The sequence below is a fragment of the Eublepharis macularius genome, chromosome 18, assembly GCF_028583425.1.
Source record: "Eublepharis macularius isolate TG4126 chromosome 18, MPM_Emac_v1.0, whole genome shotgun sequence".
Taxonomy (NCBI): domain Eukaryota; kingdom Metazoa; phylum Chordata; class Lepidosauria; order Squamata; family Eublepharidae; genus Eublepharis; species Eublepharis macularius.
Genome location: NC_072807.1, coordinates 29,647,205 through 29,669,541, shown reverse-complemented (window position 1 = coordinate 29,669,541; position 22,337 = coordinate 29,647,205). Strand labels below are relative to the sequence as shown.

Below are 22,337 nucleotides of genomic sequence, written 5' to 3'. Positions count from 1 at the left end.
TTAGCTGAGGTTTTTCATTACTCTGCTGCTCTTTGCCCCTTCTATGAGAATACACACACACACAAACGTATTTTGTGGATTAATCGTGAAAGAAACCTGCATTAATAAGCAAGAATATAAAATTCATGGGCCTTTGGCAGTGCTTTCGCTTTGATCTTGATTAACCTTTGAAGTAAGCACAAGGAAATGTTACTATGAAAACGGGGGATTATATTTTATTGCATTGTTTTCATGCGAAGTGCCCTTATCGTCCACTAATGGTAAAGAGTGTGGGCTATGTAAATAAAATAGACTACAGTTGTAGTTCAAATCCCCTGGTACTTTCAGCACTTTCTTTGATCTTTCCCGCAGAAACGATGGGACTTAAAAGTGCTCAGCTAGAATGGGCCCATTATTTATTACTGTTGATCCCTGAATGGGATCCATTGGAAACACAGCATGCCAAAAAAAAAATCACATGGAATAACCTATTCCACAGTATTTTCCTGGCTTCATACATTAGACCATTTAATGCAGGGTAGCTAATACCTCTTGATGTGTTCTGCCGCTCTGACAGTCAGTGGTAGAAGGGTACATCTTCTCACTCTTTCAGTTACTGTCCTCAACTGACTGGGGGAAGAATATTCTGCTTTTCTTCTCTTCCCATAATTGCAGCTTGGTTCTCAGAAATCAGGAGATGAGGATTTTCACAGTACGGAGATGTGCTTTATTACCCGCTAATAAGATAATAAGGTAATGAGCCAGTTTGGTGTATTGGTTAAGAGCGGCAGGACTCTAATCTGCAGAACCAGGTTTGATTCCCCGCTCCTCCGCTTGAAGCCAGCTGGGTGCCCTTGGGGCAGTCACAGCTCTCTTAGAGCTCTCTCAGCCCCACTCACCTCACAGGGTGATTGTTGTGAGGATAATAACACACTTTGTAGTCCTGAAGGGTGGTATATAAATCAATCGGTATGATGATGATGATGGATTAGATTGGATTCATACTAAATTTTCCATCAGAACTTTCCTGCCTTCCTGCTCCCACCGCAACCCACAGATCGTCACAAAATGCTTCTCCTAGGTCACAGAGGATCAACATGAGGGGAGGGGATCTGCAGTGGGAAGAAGGAATCAGTGGAAATTGCAAAGTTAGTCTGGATCCGACACAATGTCTATAGACCAAGGTGCTATTAAAGGCACAACAGCAGGGGCCAGCAAAACAAATTTGTAATACTTACTTCTCTTCCAAGACATGCTGGTATTTAAAGTGGGGAGTCTAATAGGTATGGCTGATCTGAAACAGGGAAGGAAGTGGGAGGGAGAATTCTTTCAGAGTATGTGTAGTACAAAGTTTGACCCTTCACGTGGCATAAATGTGACTGCACTCACACTAACCCACCAAACCCTACATTGGAATCAAGCCCAAGCTTGGTGTGACTCATGGGGGAGGGGGAGGAGAAGTGGAAAGAACATCAGAGATTTGACATTAAATCCCAGTCCTTCTAATTCTTCCTGGAAAGTCTGCAGTTGGTTATTTTTTTCCAACACCAGTTCATTTGCCTTTTGTCTGAAATGGATTGCTTCTCTAGGGAATTTTTGAACAAAAGAACTATCCAGCGTCAACTAGCTGGCAGAAAGAAGGAACGTTTAGTTGCTTGGGGTGGTGCTCTGCATATGTTGTAGCTGGCTGTATGGTTTCAATTATTTTGTGGAACAAGGAAGGAAGGAGGGGGAGAGAGAGTGTGCATGTGGTGGCGTGAATTCCAAAACTTACTAGGGGACAGTGGAATCAGGAAGGAATTTAACATCTCTCCTAGCAACTGCTCATATCTTCTTAGGAAGGATTATTTCACACTTTGAAAACCAGGGCCTCAGGAAACTGGGTGTCTAGAGAGGTAATATAATATGGTGGTGAGGAATGTGAGCTTGAAAATCTCTGGTTCAGATCTCATCTCAGCCACAAACTCGCTAGGTTGCCATAGACAAGGTGCGTAACACCTCATCCTCGGTTCCTTATATATAATACCTGATTGCAGAGCCAGTGTGGTTAGCACTTAGTTAAAAGTGTTGGACTAGAACTGAGAAGAACTAGATTCTAACCTCCACTGTGCTGTAAAACTTACTAGGTGAGCTTGAATCACTCATTCTCTCAGCCTAACCCTGGCTGCCACACACAGTGCCTACCGATGCCTTTCCTGACACGAGGTAAGGCCTGTTTCCTACACCTTCTTACCCCTCTCTCTGCTCCTTTGGTAGCCATTTTGTGACTGGCTGTACCTCCTGCAGCAGCCATTTTGTGGTTGCGGCATTGCGTCCATCCCCCGTGTCAGAATTCCAGAGTTGCCCACAGGCTCAAATAGTTTTGGGATCCTTGACCTAATCTTTCTCAAAGAGTTGGTGTTGGGATAAAAAAAGGAGGGCCATTTATGCTGCCCATAGGTCCTTGGAGGATAAAAAGTAAAAATAATATTGGGACCATCAAACTGATCTACTTTATAAGGTGGTTGTACTGAGAATTTCTGTAAAGTTATTTTGTAAAGGCACTGTCCTTTTTTTAAAGATGTTTCTTGTCTGAGAGACATCCTACAGCACACATAAAGCCACATGGGATGTCTTGCTATTGCCAATTCCAAATGCTGAATCATTTCCCTAAAAACAATACAAGCAGCTAAACGGTATGGGGATTCTGAGCTTTTCATTTTGAAGCTGCCACATACCGTGTCAGGTCACTTGTCCTTCTAATCCATTATCTTTTGTAACTGGCAAGCAGCTCTCTGGGATCTCAGGCAGACTAGGGTCTTTTCGAACACCTGCTACCTGAGATCTTTTTAAACTGATTTGTGACTGTGGAAATTGAACCTGGGATTTTGTAGCTGTAAATCAGATGCTCTGCCATTGACCTGTGCCTCTTTCTAAGTCTTAAAGGCTCTCGTTGCAGTTACGCTACTGAAATAACTTGTTTAATAGAACTGGCAAAATGGATTCAGTAGCACAGCAGGTACATGTTTGATCCACAGTATTTCCAGTTATGGTATCCCAGCAAGAAGGGTCCATGAAAATAGGAAGTTAAATGCCCCAGTTCAAAGCAGCAGATGTGTTTAGAGTTTGGGGGGTTAACCAAAAGGTGATCAATTATGTATTTCAACATAATGTATGGTTTGAAATTCAGCCTAGTCCAGTGAACTCCAGTCTTTTATTTCTACATCTGTTCACATTTTCAGAATCTACAGTATCTCTATGTTGGCCTCAGTGGAGCAAACAGCAGCTCCCAAGGGCCATTTCTGATTGGTAAAATGGTGCAGGAAGAAAGAGTTTAACCCCTCCTCCTCCATGGTGCCATCCTAATCTAAATTAGGGCCCTGCACAATTTTTTTACACACTTGGAGGCACTGGGCATGCTATACTAAGGAAATCAGTACTGAGCTAAAGATGAGTCTGGTGTGTGAAAACAGTAATCAAGGCCATGACAAGAGGAAATGATAAATACAACAGAAAGGTGAAGCGGTAGAAAAGCAAAAATATAGAACAGCTGAGAGTTACTCAAAGGAACAATAGTTAGAGGGGCATCTGGTTAAGGTGACTAAATCATTTCTCTACAAGAACAAAGTAATTTTAGAGCAATGTCTGAAATATCTGCCGATACTCCAGGTATTTCATTTTTCATGTTAGAAGCTGCCAGACAGTTGAGAGAATTTGAAACTGGGCCAGTCCACCTGCATCTGAAGGTCATTGCAACCCTAGAACAATAGGTTTAGTTAATGCTTGATTGAAATACGCTTTTTTATGAGTTAAGGTACAATGAAGATCGCTGGTCTTTTCTGCAATGTCCATAACAGATGCAAAGCTCAAATGGAAATTGTCAGTCTTGAGGGTGAAGGCTGATGCTGGGCAGTGTGTTCTTCAAGTTCATGGCCAAACATAACTGGTGCATAATACATCTACTCAGCAGATAAAAATGTGCATTTACTAAAGTAAAACAAAAGGGAAATGATGTAGTCAAGTAGTTGGCCCGGTGGTATCTTGGAAGGCAGCAATACTGAACTTGGTGTGAGATTGGTCTACCTGGTCTCAAACTGCATGGCTCCACTGGGGAGGGCTAGTTAAATTTAAAAGTATAATGCTCACTACACAAGTCCCATTTTCTAGCTCCGGGAGTATTTGACAGAAATAAACAGCAGAAGCTTCATTTGCTTTATCTATGTTTGGATGGCTATTTTGAAAGGCAACAGGATCAGTAAAAACGGTGTCACATCTAGAGAAATTTTTTGCACAAATTAATCCATGAAATGGCACCTCCGTGGAGTGCCTATAGATCTCTGGCCATCTTCCTCATTCTTTACGCTTAATGGCTATTGTTTTGTCTTGCTGTATTTCAGCAGCTTGCTTTACGCTAGTTCTGCAGCAATTGCAATGTGAGTCCGTAGAGAGGAACTGTCTTCAGTTCCAGCCAGTTAGGCTCCAAATCAAGATGGGCCTGGATAACTGTTTTTGCTTGGATCTTTTATTATAAATGTATAGTTTAATCACAAAAGTGTCTATTGTTGTGCTGTACCCACAACAGCTATTGTTTACAAACGGATTGGGCCAATGGGTTAGGTACGCATGGCAAAGCCACAAATTCCTTTTATGGGACCATTTTATACTTTGTTCACTGCTTTGAGTAGGGCACTAATCTGTCGGTATATAAGTGCAGTTATTATTATTATTATGCTAACATTACTGTAATTAATTACAACTGATGTTCTTAAAGACATAAAGTTGTGCTGCTGCCCCCCCAAAAACACCCAGAATCAAGGTGCAGGTAATGGCTCCTGGTCTGGGACTCTCATCAAACTACATGTGATGCTGGAGTTCTGTGAATGGAAATCCAGATGTGTGCAGATTTAAAAAGTAGCCTCAGGGGATGGATGGTCCTCTGTAGATCAGAGCTGTGGCTCTGTGGAAGGGATGTTTTAAGCTCATTTTCTTGCATGGTTTCCCTGACTTTAAAAAAAGGACTCCCCTAGATCATTTTTTAAAAATCACACTTCCCCCCCAACCCCAGGGCTAAGCAGATTGGGGGGGGGTGCATTTTCAATCACATAAACAGTATATTTAAATCACCCCCTTCCAGTAGGACATCTCTGACTGATTTGAGATACTGGGTCTCTGCGTTTTGCTTAAGGGAGGAAAATCATGTTTAATAATTCACATATTAAACATTTGTAGATGGCTTTGCAAGATGCACTCCTCTGCATCACAACCATCAAAAGGCAATTGCATGGGAACAGTTGAGTACTTGTGTGGCTTTTTACAGGCTTCTGTATAGTGGGAAAGTTCCTTTGGAGGGATGCCTCTTGAGCACATGCCAGGTCCTTGTAAAGTCCTTCTCTATGAAGTGGAAATCTAATAGCACTCAGTGTTGTCCTAGTTCTGCTCCCATCAGAATCAATGGGGGTGGCATTGGAGGGAGAATTTAAGCCAAGTCTTATTATCTCTGAAAATCCTCCTCATAAAAACCAGATGTTAAATACTTGGCATAAAGACAAGAATAAATTACATCAACCTGCTGCTGAAGGGCTGTCAATAAGCATTTTCTTTAAAAGACTGAATGTGTGGGGTGTCTTTTTAAGTTGGGATTTATGAGCTTGGGGTTTAGAGTACAGTTCAGTATGATTTGTATAGGTTACAATAGCTGCCTGAAACTTGGTGAATTTCAATAGATCAGTGATCACAGAGAAATTGTGTTTCTGTTCGGGAACTCAACCTTCACTAGCGAATGCTCACAATCCACTCATGGTACTTAGCAGTTTCTTGTGCAAGTCTGAATAGGTATCTATTTTGGGGGGCTGCTACCATTCACATGGGAATGATGACATTGATAAAATTTTGGAAGTTTCACGTTAACATTTACTACTTCTTCCCCTGCATAAGTTCTGTCAGATAAAATTGATGAATTGTCCAAGTATTTCTGATGTAGTTAGTGGCCACATCATGGCCATCATGTTTAATTTTCCTTACTGATTATTTGTTTAAGGAAAAGTATTTGTCCCCAAAGAAAAACCCACAGAAACCCATACAGAGGAGAAAGTGACCCTGGATCCAGAATTAGAAGAAGCCTTGGCCAGTGCTTCTGATACTGAACTGTACGATCTGGCAGGTTTGTTGCTATCCTTAAAGTATAATTTCTGTCTATGTTTTAATTTCCTTTTAGCAGCAGTTTCAGTTGTCTCAAAATTGAGTTCATTACTTTGGATTTTTTGGTACCCTAACCCATAGCCTGGTTGCCCTTCCTGCACTGTGTTCACGCCATTCAAGTTTGCTTGGCAGGGAAGAATTTGCTTCAGCAGACATCCTTGAGTTTTGGCCTCTGATGTGCCTCTCATCTGATTGCTAGTACACTTGTAGCTCTTATTTTTTTGATGCCAGAGGCTCCACTACACTGCTATGCAGCTGGCAGAGACATACCAAGCCAGTGGGATGTGGCATAGTTTGTTTTTGGACAGTCAGAGGGTGCCAAATTCTTGTTGCACCTGCTGTCCTCTCTCCTAGCCTTCATTTATTCACCTTAAAGTCTAAATAGAGTCCACACATCTACTAGCTATATACACATAGGCTCTTTCCAAGCAATCTGGAATCCAGGAAAAGGGAGAATTGCTGATGGAGAGTACAGAGCCACCTTTCAACATTTCCTTCCTGAAGTGGTCTATGGAAAATATACATCAAACAGAAATTAAGCGAGACTGCCTGTTGTACTGGTTGCTGTTGAACAAAAGGACACATGTTCTTCTGTAGGGATGGATGGTAGCTGATGAAGTCAGAGAGGGAGGGACCTGGTGAGAGCTGGCCAGATAGGCTGATAGAAGAGGAGACTTGTTCTCTCCCTCCCTCCATTTCTGCAGCATAGCTGGCCATTGATGAAATCTGGCAAGTTGAACATGCTGCAACTTGTGTTTAGACATCCAGATGAGTTTGTGGAGGTTGGGAGGGGAGACAGCGTATGTGATCCTGATTTTCTCCCTCCTCCATTCATTGAATGTCTGAAAAAGGCTAATGATGCACATGTGACTGATATCGACTTCACTCTTTTTTTTTCTACATGTGACTCTCCGTGTAACAAATGCAAAAACATTTGAAGCAGCTGTGGAAGTCTGAATCCCTCCCCCACCTATATTCCACTTTCGTCACAGTTGGATAGTGACAGAAAAATGTTCCCTGTAGTTGCCTCTCAAAATTATTTGTACTAACCCTATCATGCCCTTCCTTGTTTAATTTCCTGATGATTGTTAATGCAATTTAAGAATGCTACCTTGAACAGGCAAGAGAATTTGTAAAGATTATTAGATGTAACTCTAAACTCTTGTTGGTGTTTTTGGGCTTATAGCTGTTCTTGGAGTGCACAACCTGGTCAACAACCCAAAATTTGATGAGGGAATCACCAGTAAAGATGGTAAAGAAATTGTGAAAAGTAAGTGCATGTTTTCTCTCAGTGTCTTCTATATATCCAGTCCAATGCAGTTGAGGGTAGATGGGACGATTGAAATGTGCAATGTAGTCTACAATTGCCATATAGCAGCTGAAATATACAGTACTTAGGTATTTTTGTGTCACTAATCAGTTTGCTTTTACTAGGATTAGTTATATTTTTATCCTGTCCTTCCTCCAAGGAATGTTTTTACATGGAAGAGCATTAATAAATGTGATCCTTTCTGACAACATGAAATAGTACAGCTCATTCTACCAAGACTTTGCTACCTCAATTCCATCTTTCATGTGTAACCAGGTAGGATTGCCAGGCAACCCCTGGGACACTTTGCAAGGGAGGGGCATGAGGAAAAGGATGTTATCTATGTATTGACATCACTTTTGGCTAAAAAACGGAATTGCTGTCACCAAGACTCTAAAATTTCACCAGTCTCCATGATAAAATCCATAGAGATCGGCAAAATCCTAGAGTGTCAGTGACATCATTTCTGTATTTAAGTCAGAAGTGATGATAATGACGCCCTCTCCTCCATTTTCTCCTGTAGCTCACTTGAGCACCAGTGGGGAACAGGGCTGGTTTGGCAGGGGTTTTCACACCAAAAGCAGGCAAATGGAAATTCTAAGATGAGAACTTAGGCTCAGAAAAATTATAGGGTTGCCAAATCCAGGTTGGGAAATTCCTGGAAATTTAGAGGTGGAGCCTGGGAGGGCAGGGTTTGGGAAGTCAGGGTCCTCAGCAGGGTATAATGCCATAGAGGCCACCCTCCAAAGCAAGACATTTTTTCCAAGGGAACTGATCTCTGTACTCTGGAGATCAACTGTAGTCCCCGGAGATCTCAGACCCCTCCAGGAGCCTGGCAGCCCTAGAATAATACAGTTCTGGGCTACATGGTCCATTTCACTATTATAAGGTGGTTCTAGAGATTACATATTATTACTATTGTTATTATTATGATTCAGTGACCACTGGGACAGTTTCTAGAATTAGGCTAACTTGTATTTAATACAGTAGAAAAAGGTATCTGCAGAAGAAAAAGAAAAGTATACGTTTGGGTCTCGGTCCAAAGAAAAGTAATTACATGTCAGCAAGACAAATTAAGCACAATTAATGTAAGTTCCATTCATATCAAAAGCCTGACTAACTTTGTTTGGTATCTGAAGCCTTTAGCATATATGGCTTGTGAAAGATTGATTGCAATGGCAGTGGCTGTCAAGGAGGTTTTGCTTCTCCCCGTACTTCTAATGAAAATGCCCAAGGGAGGGAGAAGAATGAGTGGAAGAAAACCTGTAGTTTTTCTTCTTCCATCTGAACTGAGGCTGATCTTTAGCCCTCCCAGCTGGAGGCTAGCATACCACAGCCATCAGGTGCTGACACGGCTAATTCACGTGTCTCTGTGATTATTTTTGCAAAAAGGCCAACCTTTCAGCATGGTGGGTTGGCTAAACTAAGCTGCTGTCAGGAATTTAGCAGCCAGAGGAATCTGCTCCGTCAGGCTATTTTGTTCCAAGAACAATACCTTTCCCTAGCCCGGGGTACATTTTTAAAATTAGAAGGGGTGGGAAGGAGTATTTAGGTCAGGAATTCCAGTGATTTAAGAATTACGATTAAAAACATAGTAGATCATGCGGGGTTGCACAGCTGGATGAAAGAGCTGTTGATAATTTCCTATAAGAAAGAACACTGAAGCTGTAACAGCAACTTTCCCTAGGAGTAAGCCACTTTGAATTACATGGTGCTTACTTCTAAGCAGGGCTTTTTTTCTGGGAAAAGAGGTGGTGGAACTCAGTGGGTTGCCCTCAGAGAAAATGGTCACATGGCTGGTGGCCCCGCCCCCTGATCTCCAGACAGAGGGGAGTTTAGATTGCCCTCCATGCAGTCGCGTGGAACGGAGGGCAATCTCAACTCCCCTCTGTCTGGAGTTCAGGGGGCAGGGCCACCCGCCATGCGACCATTTTCAAGAGGTTCCGGAACTCCGTTCCACCGCATTCCAGCTGAAAAAAAGCCCTGCTTCTAAGTAAAATGCATAGAACTGCACTTTAAATCAGTTGAGAAATTCTGTTAGAATATATTAATGATTTAGCATTTGTTAGTGTTTAACAAATACAACTGTAAAATATGGTGTAAAGAAATATTTGAAACAAACCAGAGCGCAAAGCAATTCGGTGCCTTTCAGAAGAGGCCTTAGAGACCTTGCCAGGCCCCTGTTGGGAATGATTCATATATGTGATTTTAAATGTGATTTTATTCATTGTTGTTTATCCACTCTGAGCCTGTATTGAGTGGAATACAAGATTAATAAATCAAATCATATCAATCACTAATTTCTTCCTCCCCTTCCATATGATCCCTCCCATTTTTGCCACGTGGAAAACCTTCAGTATGAACTGAGCTATACAGAGAGAAAGTCCAGAGTCCTTTTAGTGATTCTGGTGGCAATTTTGAAGCTATTAAATCACAGCAATAGCTATGGCCAGTCTTTGCGCACAGCCCAGTTCATGTTGAGATGTCTCCGTGTGATCCCATACATTGGAAAGATTATGTTGAGAGAAAGAAAAGAGGAAAGCTCATATGTGTCTATCAGCTGTCAGTAAAAATATTATTTCTTGACATATAGTTGAGCATGATAATTGCCTCTATTGGAAACTGTCGAATTTGTGCTGATAGGAATGCTCCATTTGTGGTGTACTATCAGTGATGGCTGTTTCCATATTTGTAAAGGGGTAGCCATGTTAGTCTATTGTAGCAGAATAAACCAAAAATTCAGTGACATCTTAAAGATGAAAAATATTTATTTAGATTTCTACTCTATATGGCTAAATGCAGTGCCCTCCGTGATGACAGAATGTATGCCATCACTTGCTGCTGTGGTCATCTAATATGTAAGTGTGAATTTTCCCTTTGCCTTCAGTACTTAAGTAAGCTGGGCAAGACCAAGGGAATGCTCTGTGATGCTCTACCCATGCAACATAAAAGGTGCTGCCTACACAGATACACAGCTGTTCAAAGCAACTCCTGGGTGTAAGTGCCTCAAACATGACTTAAAAGTAATGCTGAGCATGTTAAAAAACCATTGTAACTCATATACTTAAAATGGTTCATCAGCTTGCTGATACAGGATTAGCGTACAGTGTAGTCCTGGGATATGAATCCTTGTTTGAAAGGGATGTTTATTGCATGCAACTCTGAATGGATTCTTTTACATCTCTGGCATCACTTTTAAACCAGGCCTTGGAGTCTCTCTAGCGGTCTTTGTAGTAGACTTTCAAATTTTTTGAGCCAACAAAACTGTTCTGACACATTCACCAGAAGAATCACTGTTTGAACTCGCTGATATATAGGTACTCTTACTATCATATAAAATAAAAGAAAAAAAATCATCCAATATCATTAAACAGATATATGATAAAAATGGGAAACTACAATTCAAAACAAAAGAAATTCTTGATACTTTTGTCAATTATTATAAACAACTTTATTCATCTAAAATACCAAATGAAGAGAAAATTATACAGTTCTTAAAATCACTCAAGAATTTAAAACAATTGGATGACGAACACCGTTTACTCTTAAACAGCCCCATCACACATCAAGAAATACTTGATGTTATTAAATCACTCAAAAATAACAAAACTCCAGGACCTGATGGCTACCCATCAGAATTTTATAAAAAGTTTGCCACACTAATTGCTACTCCACTAATGCATGCTTGCAACACAGTTTTAAATACCGGACAAATACCCCCATCATGGCTCACTGCAACGATCATAGTAATCCCTAAACCAGGTAAAGACTCAACTAAAACAACTTCTTACAGACCTATTTCATTACTAAATCAAGATTATAAAATTTTTACAGCTATACTAACTAAAAGGTTGAATTCATTTATTACACATTACATACACCAAGATCAATCAGGTTTCATTCCAAACAGAGATTTAACTAATAACATCTATAAGACACTCAACTTAATTTCACACAGTCAAAAAAAACAATTAGAATCAATATTTCTATCTTTGGACATAGAGAAAGCGTTTGATTCTCTAGAAATATCGTACTTAAAACAAGTTTTACACTGCATGGGATTTGGAGAGACATTCCTCAAAATAATAAATGCTATATACTCACAAGCAACTGCCCAAATAACAATTAACAATCATCTATCCCACAAAATATTAATCCAAAGAGGCACGAGACAAGGGTGTCCTCTCTCACCAATCTTATTTGCGTTGGCTATCGAACCGTTGGCTATAGCTATTAGGGAAGACCCCAAAATACAAGGAATTAACATAGAGAACAATCAATATAAATTAAGCCTTTTTGCTGATGACATGGTTGTATATATTACAAATCCCATAGATTCTCTATACCCACTCCAAAATAAACTACTGGAATTCGGCTCAATTTCGGGCCTTACAGTCAATCAATCCAAGTCACAGCTCTTTCCAATATTTCTCCAAGCAAACACTGTTACACATATCAAACAATCTAGTCAGTACCACTGGAACCATAAGCAAATGTCATATTTAGGCATAACCATCCCTAATAACCTTAACCAATTGATGGAACTAAACCACATCAAAACAATCAACCAAATTAAAGCAGATCTACATAAATGGGGAAGGATTACACCCTCATGGTTAGAACGATACCACCTAATTAAGTCATTTGTACTTCCAAAATTACTCTTTTTTTTGAGGGCAATACCGTTAACAATTCCACAAAAGAAAATTAAATCATGGCAACAATTATTAAACCAATTCTTATGGGGGAAGAAACATCCAAGAATAGCCTTTAAAACTCTTAAGCTAAGAAAACAGCAAGGAGGCTTTAAATACCCTGATCTAGAACTCTATCAGACAGCCACCAGACTATTCAATACATTACAAATTTTAATTACAGCAAATAAGACTGACTGGATCGCAATCTTGGAGTCAGAACTTAAACATTGCAATATACAAAATATGTTTTGGAACACAAAAAAAGATCGACCCCACAAAATAAATAACCCTTTTCTAGAATCAATAATCAATACCTGGGATCGTACAAGATTCAAACTTATACCACAATTCTCAAGATTCTCTTCTTTTATAGAACAGCATTGGTTCCCTTCAGGGCAAACTAAAGCCTTTAAAAATATATGGCTCCAAGCAAATATGATCCGCATAATTGATATAACAACAAAAAAGGGAATCATAAACAAAATAGAATTAGAACAAAAAATAAAACACAAGATTCACTGGTTTGCCTATTTTCAACTCTCAAACATGCTACAACAAATAAAAATACAAGAATTACTTAAAAAGAACGCAACCGATTTTGAACTCCTACTTGATACCAAATCACTCAAACAAAAGGGATTAATTTCTAAACTATACAACATCCTTTTATCTCTCAACCAAATTAAAACTCTAAAATGCCAAACAAATTGGCACTTAGATTGCAACATAGAGCTAACACCTGAACAATGGGTGTTACAAATGTGCTGCAAACATTCTAAAACCTAAGACAGTTACCTCCCAAATCCAAAATTACAAAATCATTCACAGATGGCACATAACACCAAGAAAACTCTCACTAATAACTAAAACAAATCCTCCGCTCTGCTGGAAAGAGTGTGGAAATATAGGAACGTTTAAACATTGCTGGTGGGAATGCCCCCGAATAGAACCTTTTTGGAATGATATATTATGTTATATAAAAGAAATAACGGGCTACAAAATCCCCCTTGATCCAAAGATCATATTCTTGAATGTATGGGATCCTTTCGAAATTCCACAAATAAGAAAAGATCTAATTAGCAACCTTTTGGTTGTAGCTAAGAACTTGCTAGCTTTACATTGGAAATCAAAGACGGTTCCCACAGCAGAAAAATGGTTAGAAAAAATATGGGACCACTATATACAAGAAAAAATATATGACGAATTATACCAGAGTGAACACTATTTGAAAGAAACTGATTTTATTGCAAAATGGTTACCATTCATTGAATTCATTTCCAATACAAATCACTCTCCACCTAAGCATTTACTTTTTGTTACTCAGATTTGAAGCAACGACTATCAAATAATTGAAAAAAAAATGCTAGTTGTCTTTGTTTTAACTATATTGGCATGACGTTTATTGTATATAGTTCACTAAGACTTTGTTGTTGTTCTATTTTACTTCTGTACATTGTTTTTGTTTGTTTGTTTGGTTTAAAAAAATAAAAATAAAAGTATAAACTTTCAAAAAAAAAAGATATATAGGTACTCAGTGAGAACAGCAAGGGACAACATATGGAGCAAGAGAGAATTTTGTTGACAGCTAGCATCCCTCCTGTTGGCTGGGCATGACCAGTTGCTGAAGGCTAACAGATAGCCTTGTCCTTAGATGGCTTGAGCAGTCTAAGCCTGTTTATTATTCATCCCATTAGTTTAATGTTGGAACATTATAATTGCAAATTAGTGTTGTAAGCCATGATTTATATACCTATCTGGGAATGGTCAGTGCTCATCTATAGCTCATTGCTGCCTGCGCTGAGAATCGTATGTCTCTCGAGTAAGGCTACTCTAAGAAGACTTAATAAATCATGGGCTGTCAGAGGGGCAGATTTGATGGTTGTATTGCACACACTGTGCAGATGTTGCAGTTTTACAAACACTAACTGAATTGGCAGATGAAGCGCTAATGTAAGAGATGAAAGTGAGAGCAGATCCTCTCTGTATTTAGTGAATATTTATTCCTTACTTCAAAACAGCAGGGCTCTATAGAGCAAAAGGAGCACCTCTTATTCCCTGTAGAGAATGAAACCATTCGTGGGTTTTCGTAACAAGACTGAGATTAACCAGAGCTGCACTGTCTAAGATGCAGCCTCTGGCAGTGATCGGCCAAAGTGCCTTAATAGCACAGAGGTACTGGAAATGTCCGAAGACAGAATGAGCCTTGAGAAGGCATCAGATCTAGGGCCTAAATGCAAGTTAGATTCTCGCAGTGTCCTTGCAATCGAATGTGTATTGCAGGTTCTAGACTGGGAGATTACTCCCAGGAAAGCATGGACCTGACTTGGATTGGGACCATGGTGTGCAAGGATTGGGGGGGGGGGGCTTAAGCCTTTTTCCTGTACAGCTTTCCGGACCTGAAACAGCCTGGGGGGTGCTATTTGCACCTTCGGGGCAACCTAGTTGTACCCCATCAGTGGACAGGGGAATTCTGGTTTTTAATATATACCTAACACCTCTTGAAGTAGGCATCAGGGAAATTGTGGGGGGAATCATATGTACTTCTGATAATGCACTGATGGCATTCCAATTCAGAACTGGTTTATGTTTTTCAGATGTGGTCAAAGGAGAAAAAGTCAAACCAGTTTTTGAAGAACCACCTAACCCAACCAATGTAGAAGCCACTTTGCAAAGGATTAAGGCAAATGATCCTACACTCCTGGAAGTGAATCTGAACAATATAAAGGTACTGAAAAACACAGGCCACTGCTTTTAATTTGTTTTCCAAAGTATTGCTTTATTCACACTGTAAGGACAGAGCAAAATCCCTGAGAGCTGATCCTCATATTCAGCAGTATGGATGTACACAAAGGGTTTGCACGTTTGAATGCTCTCCTAATTAAAATCTTTGAGAATGGGTAAAATGGGTGAGAAAACAAGGTCTGAAGGCACTGGGCTGAAATCTCAGCAAGCTTTTGGAGATATATCAGAACATTTATAAGATCAGCCACACCCACCAGGCCAAGAAAATAAACTCCTATGAACACCAAGTGAAAATCTTTTCTGGTTTGTAGGGCAAGCACAAATGACAGCTTGCCAGTTTAGATGTAAAAACAGTTAATGGCTTGCTGCAGAAGAGAGGGAATTAGAGCACATTAAGGGGGGGAGAGAGATTACAGGCATATATGGTTTATAGGGTTGCCAACTCTGTCTTTGGAAATTCCTGGAGATTTGTGGGTACCTGGGGAGGATGGGGGTGGGGGCTCAGCAGGGATGCAACGCTATAGAATCCACCCTCTAAAGCTTCCGTTTCCTCCAGGGGAACAGATCTTTTAGTCTAGAGATCAGTTGTAATTCTGGAAGAACTCCAGGGCCCACCCGGAGGCTGGCAACCCTAGCTTGATCATGTAAAGTTGGACCATGGCCTGGCTTTAGCTAGGAACTGCCTCTCAGGATTGCTACTACAAGCCAATATTTGAAATTTTTGCATAACTGAGGCTACACAGATACCTAGCCTGCTTTCTCTGATTGAAACACTTCATTTATTTATTTAAATTAAAATTAATTGTCTAATATTGTTAATTGCTGTAATTTTTTTCATAATGCAGAATATTCCAATTCCAACACTGAAAGAGTTTGCAAAAGCTTTGGAAACTAATACATATGTGAAGAAATTCAGCTTGGCCGCTACTCGGAGCAACGATCCCGTTGCCATTGTAAGCTGAACAAGTTATTCTTGAAAAACTTTAATCTTAATGGCTAAATTGCTATAAATTGCTATATATTTATAATTTTCAGATAACACCATATATATTTATAATTTTAAACTATGTAATTGTTAGATGTATTTTAAATGTATGTAAATTGTAATCTGCCCTGAGCCTGCTGGTGTGGGGAGGGCAGAATATAAATCTAATAAATTAAATTAAATTAAAAAGAGCTGTAGAGTTGCAAATGTTGAAAAATGTCTAAGAGAATACACATTTGTACATTGCTTCAGGGCTGTACCATTTTTAAGATTTTTCTCTTCAGTGCCCTTCCTCTGTCCTGTTTGAGGAATGTGCTTTCTATCCAGTATTGTCATTATTTTTCTGACTGGACCCCTTTGTGTTTACTGGACTAGCAGAAACTCAGCAGATGCAACTGTCCCCATCACTATATTTTTATGATAGGGGGAAAAATTACCTCTTGGATTACTGCCTGCTATGTTGTTGTTAAAGGCACCAGAAAACCACCAGGAAAAAATGAAGGCAACCTATTTATCCAACATATTAAATGTAACTTGTAAGCAACAACTATATTGTTTTTGCTTGGATCTAGATTACAGGGTCCTTGTATCTTTGATGCATAAAATACGTTTTGGATATGAGGAAGACTGTAAGAACACAAGCAGGCACATATAAAGATGACTACTTCTCTCCACCCCATCAAACCATGCTCCTCAATGATAATATTCTGCTCTGCTGCTTATATTGGCCAAGCTCCAATATATTAAATGCTCAACTTGTTGAGAACTTTCACCACGAGCCTCCCATCTGCTAGGGCCCCATGTAGCATGAAATATGATGTATGCATGATGGGGGGGCACAGTAACAGAGCTGGGCCTTCTCCGTTACGATCTCAGAATTCTAGAGTTTGTTACCTGAAAGGGCTGATGTGAGCAACAGTCTTCTGGAAAGCAAAGGAAGTCCTTGTTTGTGAACGAAACCTCTTAAGGAAGTTTCATAAAGTTGTCGGTGTTCCTTGAATGAGTAATGCCTCGTTCCTCAGTTGTAAAAATTTGTCTGAGAGTGGCTGCCCCAAAGTGGATCCCTGAGAGACCTGAACACCTTCTCTCCATGATTCTGGGTGGTCCAGCACTTGTTCTTCTCTTCGACTTGTTCATCTCTTGGATGGTTTAATACAAAAAGATGCCCGTTTAGAGTCACTTGGTGGGCTTTCAGATAACACCTGAAACTGCCTTCAGTTAAATGTGACATGTAATTGAACAATTTTATGATGGGACTAGTACAGTCCCGAAGCATGGTAAAAATGAAATGAATGTCCTCATATAATTGTACTGATGCACACCCCTCCCAAATTTCAATAAATTGTAAGAGAGAACTTTAAAGGGCACATTCTCAGCTTGGGGACATTGTCAGATATATATGCTGTGGCAGAGACATATATTTGGTTGGGACATTTCACATATCGTGTTATGGATAATCTTGAGATCCTCCTAACTCACTCATCTATTCTTATGTCTTCAGGCTTTTGCTGATAGTTTGAAAGTGAACAAGACGTTGCAAAGTCTAAATATAGAATCCAATTTCATCACCGGGACTGGCATCCTTGCCCTCATTGAAGCCTTAAAAACAAATGAGACACTGACAGAGATCAAAATTGACAATCAGGTAACGACTGGACCATGGAAGCTGGCTGTGGCTGAAATCTAAAACAGGTGTTTTGGCAACATAAAATCAGCTACATGGAGGTGTTCAAACCATGGTTATGAGATATTTCTGAAGCAAGACAGAGGTCTGAGTGGTAGGGTTTTTTTAATTACCTTGCAGCTTCAGAAATGTAATACAGCTGCAGTTCTCAGTGGAAGCATATGGAGAAAACTGTGTACAAAAAATAAAATACAAAGAACATCAGAGGTGGGGTGCTAGGTCAGATCAGAATGCTGTCTCACCCAGTGCTCTGCCTCCCAGCTGAGCACCTAGACTACTATAATATGGAACTTCTGTCCATAGTGAACACATGAAACCAACTTATACTGAGTCAGATCACTCGGCTGTCAAAGTCAGTGTTGTCTACTGTAACTGGCAGTGGCTGTCCAGGGTCTCAGTTCTTTCACATCACCTACTACTTGGTCCTTTTTAACTGGAGATTATAGAGTTTGCATGCAAAGAAGACAGATGCTTTACTGCTGAGCTATGACCCCCATCTCACAGAATTGTGTTGCTGAGTCAGACCAAAGTTTCATCTAGTCCAGCATTTGGTCACAGTATTTCACTATTGATGGTTCATTCACAAATGTAAGTCACTGTTGGGTGATGAGCATGTGTGAACAAGTGCCGGTATTGTCAGCTTCCACTATACAAGGGAGCCCAACTTTTTAACCATCTATACTTTAACACTGACTTGCTATGATCTATCCTACTATATAAAAGGATAAGTGTATTCAAGACAACTCACTTTCTACCCTGGTGCGCCTCCAGAGGGCGCTGCTGTGGAGGGAAGCCCAGATGAGGCAGCCAGACCTCCAGAGAGTGTGCCATGGCGGGAAGCCCAGGCCAAAATCAGGTGCAGAGGTAATGCCTACCTCCCGCCTTCACCCAGCTGGGATCCAGAGCGGAGCAGGTGGCAATGCCTACCCCCCCCCCCCCGCCTTCACCCAGCTGGGATCAGGAGTGAAGCAGATGGCAATGCCTGCTCCCTCTCTTCACCCAGCTGGGATCAGGAGCGAAGCAGATGGAACGCCCGCCCACCCTCCCCTTTCTAGAGCCCATTGTATTTTCCCCCCACAATGGGCTTTGTTGCTAGTTAGTCCATATCCTCAACTAAAATAATGCCTTAATATGTGTTAGCTGCATCTGTAAATATCTGTTCCCTATTACCCCTGCCTCTCTGTCCCCTCCTTTTGTTGTCCCTGTCCTTCCCCCAATACCTCAATTTAGACTGCAAGTTCTTTGGGGAGAGATCTGTTTTTAACTTACTGTTGCTCTATTAAGCACCATCGTTAATAATGTGATCAGCAACCATGTGGTGTACACGCATGGTGTGAATCAGGCCTGCTTCTGTCTCCTTTGGGAGTAAATGTTTGCTTCTCAATTTAATTCATTTCCCAGAGACAGCAGCTTGGCACAGCCGTAGAGATGGAGATTGCTCAGATGCTGGAGGAGAATGCTCACATCCTCAAATTTGGGTACCAGTTTACAAAGCAAGGCCCAAGGACAAGGGTAGCAGCAGCCATCACTAAAAATAATGACCTAGGTAAGACACTGCACCTGTCAGACCAGCAAGAACACTGGAGCCTCCTTATCTGTTTCTGAAGTGACATGTCACCCAAGCTTTGCTGAGAGCTAGATTGCTAATAGGACAAGTATAATTTTAAGCTACAAGATACTTTTTCAGAGTTGTAATTTTGGACAAAATGGGGAAAGCCCACCTCATGTACCCAAACTTCAACCTAGAGAGATGCTGTCAGGACAAGACACTGTCCTATCTCTTTTTGGTCATAGCAACATGACCCTTATGTACCCAGGACCTCCTGAATAATTATGGCAAGGAACCTAAGGCCAAGCAGCCAGAGGTGAAACAAAAGATAAAGCTTGACAGTGGGTGATATGGAAGGAATGATATGGAAATACTTCTCTCCAATTGCTGGATGGGGGGTGGGGGGTTCTGAGCTCTTGGGAGTCACCATGCATTGCTCAAATATATATTTATCCCTGTCTTTGCAGCATAAGGGCATTTTTTCTGTGCCTGAACAGAATTCGATTGTTCTCAGCTTGTCTCCTCTGTACTTTTGCTCAGCAACGAGCTTTGTCACTTTGAAAAGGGAATGGTGATTGGTGGGCCAAGGTCTGAATCTTGGCCCCCCCCCGCCCCCCGGTCTCATGCCATAAATACCAGTTTTCCAACACCTCTGTTGCCTTAAGGATGGGCTGGTAACTGAGAGGTCATACAGCAACAGGAACACAAGTTGTTGGCCCAGGAACACAAGTTGTTTATTACTACCATATCTCTGCAGGCACAGGGGCAGCCACTTTTCATTCTAAGTGAGTGGCTAAATGAATTACAAAGCTGAATATGGATGCATCCTGAGATCCTAAGGTAGACTTCACTCTGGTAAAAACATTCTCTTTATGTGAAGTTTGCTTGTGTCTTGAAGAGAATTGAATTATGCAGACATCTAAGTGTTCTTTGAACTTCTAGTAAAGCTTAATCTGTCACTGAAATTATATGTTGAAAGGTAGTACCCAGAATTTTTGCATCCCACAAGTTGAAGCAGAATAAAAATACTGTTAAAACATCCCAGTAAGTTTATTCTTGGTATTTCCGCAATTTCTCATTCTTGTTTATTTTAGTTTTCCTGACCTGTGCATGAAGAAGCCCAAGCAGGAATGTCTAACATTTCATAGCAATCAAAAATACTGCATCCATTTGTCTGGTCGAAATAATATGAGACAGAAAATGGACAATGCCATCTCTCTGCTTTGCTTCTGATCTTAGGAGAACTGAATATTTTTATCTCTTCTTTTAAAGATGCATACATCTTTGATTATATGAGTTTTTTCAGAATCTCTTCATGTGGTAGGGTTAATCTGTATCAATAATCCCTATTTAAATAATCAAGGAAGCCTCGAATATGTAGCATTCTTTGAATAAGTGCTTCCTCTTTTTTTTGTATCTAAGATTCTGACATAGGATTGCCAGTTTAGGGCCAGCTACCATCTCTCAGCCTAGACTTCCTGTCAGGGCTGCTGGTGTTTTATTATATAATGCAGGGCTTTTTTTCAGCTGGAATGCAGTGGAACGGAGTTCTGGAACCTCTTGAAAATGGTCACATGGTCGGTGGCCCCACCCCCTGATCTCCAGACACAGGGGAGTTTAGATTCTAAACTCTAAACTCCCCTCTGTCTGGAGATCAGGGGATGGGGCCACTGACCATGTGACCATTTTCTCCTAGGGCGATTTAAACTTTTAAAAACTCCCCCCTTGTTTCAGCTGACTCAAAGTGATGTCATTGTGCGGTCCTGGGAGCATGTGTGCACGCATGTGGTACTGGGACACCACCTCCCGCCAAGAGTTGCCCCCTCTGCTGGCAACCCAATGAGTTCCACCACCTCTTTTCCCAGAAAAAAAAGCCCTGATATAATGTATTATATTATATAATAATATATTATATTATAAACCTCAGGTAAGCTTCCTTAAGCTCCTTGGATGAAGGGAAGGATGCAGATGTAACAAACTCAACACCATCATTATCATTATCATTAATGTAATTTATAGTCTCCCTTTCTCACTGAGACTCAAGGCGGATAATGCAATGTGAGATTAGTACAGTCAGTATCAAGGACATTTCCATAAACAATGCCATAGGGTAAATAAACACAAGTTTACAAAGACATGGCATTAGCAAGAATCTAATACAGTGCGGAAGAAATAGAGCATAAGCAATTCTAGGACTGACATTAGAGAACATGAAGCACAGGTAGCTCATAGGAGCACATATTTCAAACAACATTAGAGAACATGAAGCACAGGTAGCTCATAGGAGCACATATTTCAAACAACAGATAGTACGGAAGTGGTGAAGCCTATGGTCCCTTACTCATTAGCGAAGCATCTGAGACCCCCTCCCTACAATACAAAATCATGAAGGTTTCTGATTAGAAAAGTGAATCTTGACCCTGACCAAACTGTGTTTTGCCTCCTTGCTCTCTAGTTCGCAAGAAACGAGTGGAAGGAGAACGCCACTAGCCTTGCCTCTATCAACCTGAATAAGCTGCCCATCAAAGAGAGCGGGTCAGTCTGCAGTCTCAGAAAATTCTCTGAAGGGAAGACACTGGAAAGCCTTTAGGACAAGGCTGCTCGTGCTCCATTACTCTCATTCTTTCTTTTTAAACAAAACAATCAAGTCTGATTTTCTTTTAAATATTGGTGAAATTTTTTTTTGATTTATTTACTTAAAGCCGATATACACACCATGCAGGGCAAATGGGCTTTCCTGTGGAACTTCTGAAACCACTATGAACATTTTGTTGGCCTTTCCCTCCCTCTTTTTTTAAAAAAACAAAACCAGTTAAAGGCTGCTAGATATAAAATGAGGTCCTTTTGCTGTGGAGCCTTACTAAATAGAATAGGCCTTTCTCATGCAAACTATGTTGCTGAGTTCTACCTATGGGAGTAAGGAGCAGGCAGTGCAAAGAAATATTTGCTGTGCTGCATTCTTTGTTTCTGGTCCAGAAATCTACAATTGCACTCTGAATGCCAGTTGCCCTGATTTTGGTGCTCGGAAAGTAAAAGCCAGATGTCACCTTCTCTCTCCCCCGCCCCCTTCAATTAACCTGGGGCATATTGTGAAATTCTCCCTTTGAAATGAATACTGCCTCATGGGTTGTGTCATATGTCTGTCTTCTGCTCTTGCACCTTTAATGGTACCTGATATTTAACATCTCGCCTTGCCCCCGTGGTAGGGCCAGTGT

General features: G+C 40.6%; 1 protein-coding gene across 1 annotated transcript in view; it reads left to right on the top strand.

The window, feature by feature from the left end:
• TMOD2 (tropomodulin 2) overlaps positions 1-21,963 on the top strand; it is a 40,819-nt gene extending 18,856 nt beyond the window's left edge. Inside the window, exons 4-10 of the mRNA XM_055002628.1 lie at positions 5,996-6,118; positions 7,343-7,426; positions 14,757-14,887; positions 15,750-15,857; positions 17,391-17,534; positions 18,975-19,119; positions 21,578-21,963. Coding sequence (XP_054858603.1) covers positions 5,996-6,118; positions 7,343-7,426; positions 14,757-14,887; positions 15,750-15,857; positions 17,391-17,534; positions 18,975-19,119; positions 21,578-21,612 — 770 coding nt within the window. The 3' untranslated portion in view covers positions 21,613-21,963. The remainder of the gene's footprint in view (positions 1-5,995; positions 6,119-7,342; positions 7,427-14,756; positions 14,888-15,749; positions 15,858-17,390; positions 17,535-18,974; positions 19,120-21,577) is intronic.
• Positions 21,964-22,337: the final 374 nt, after the last annotated feature.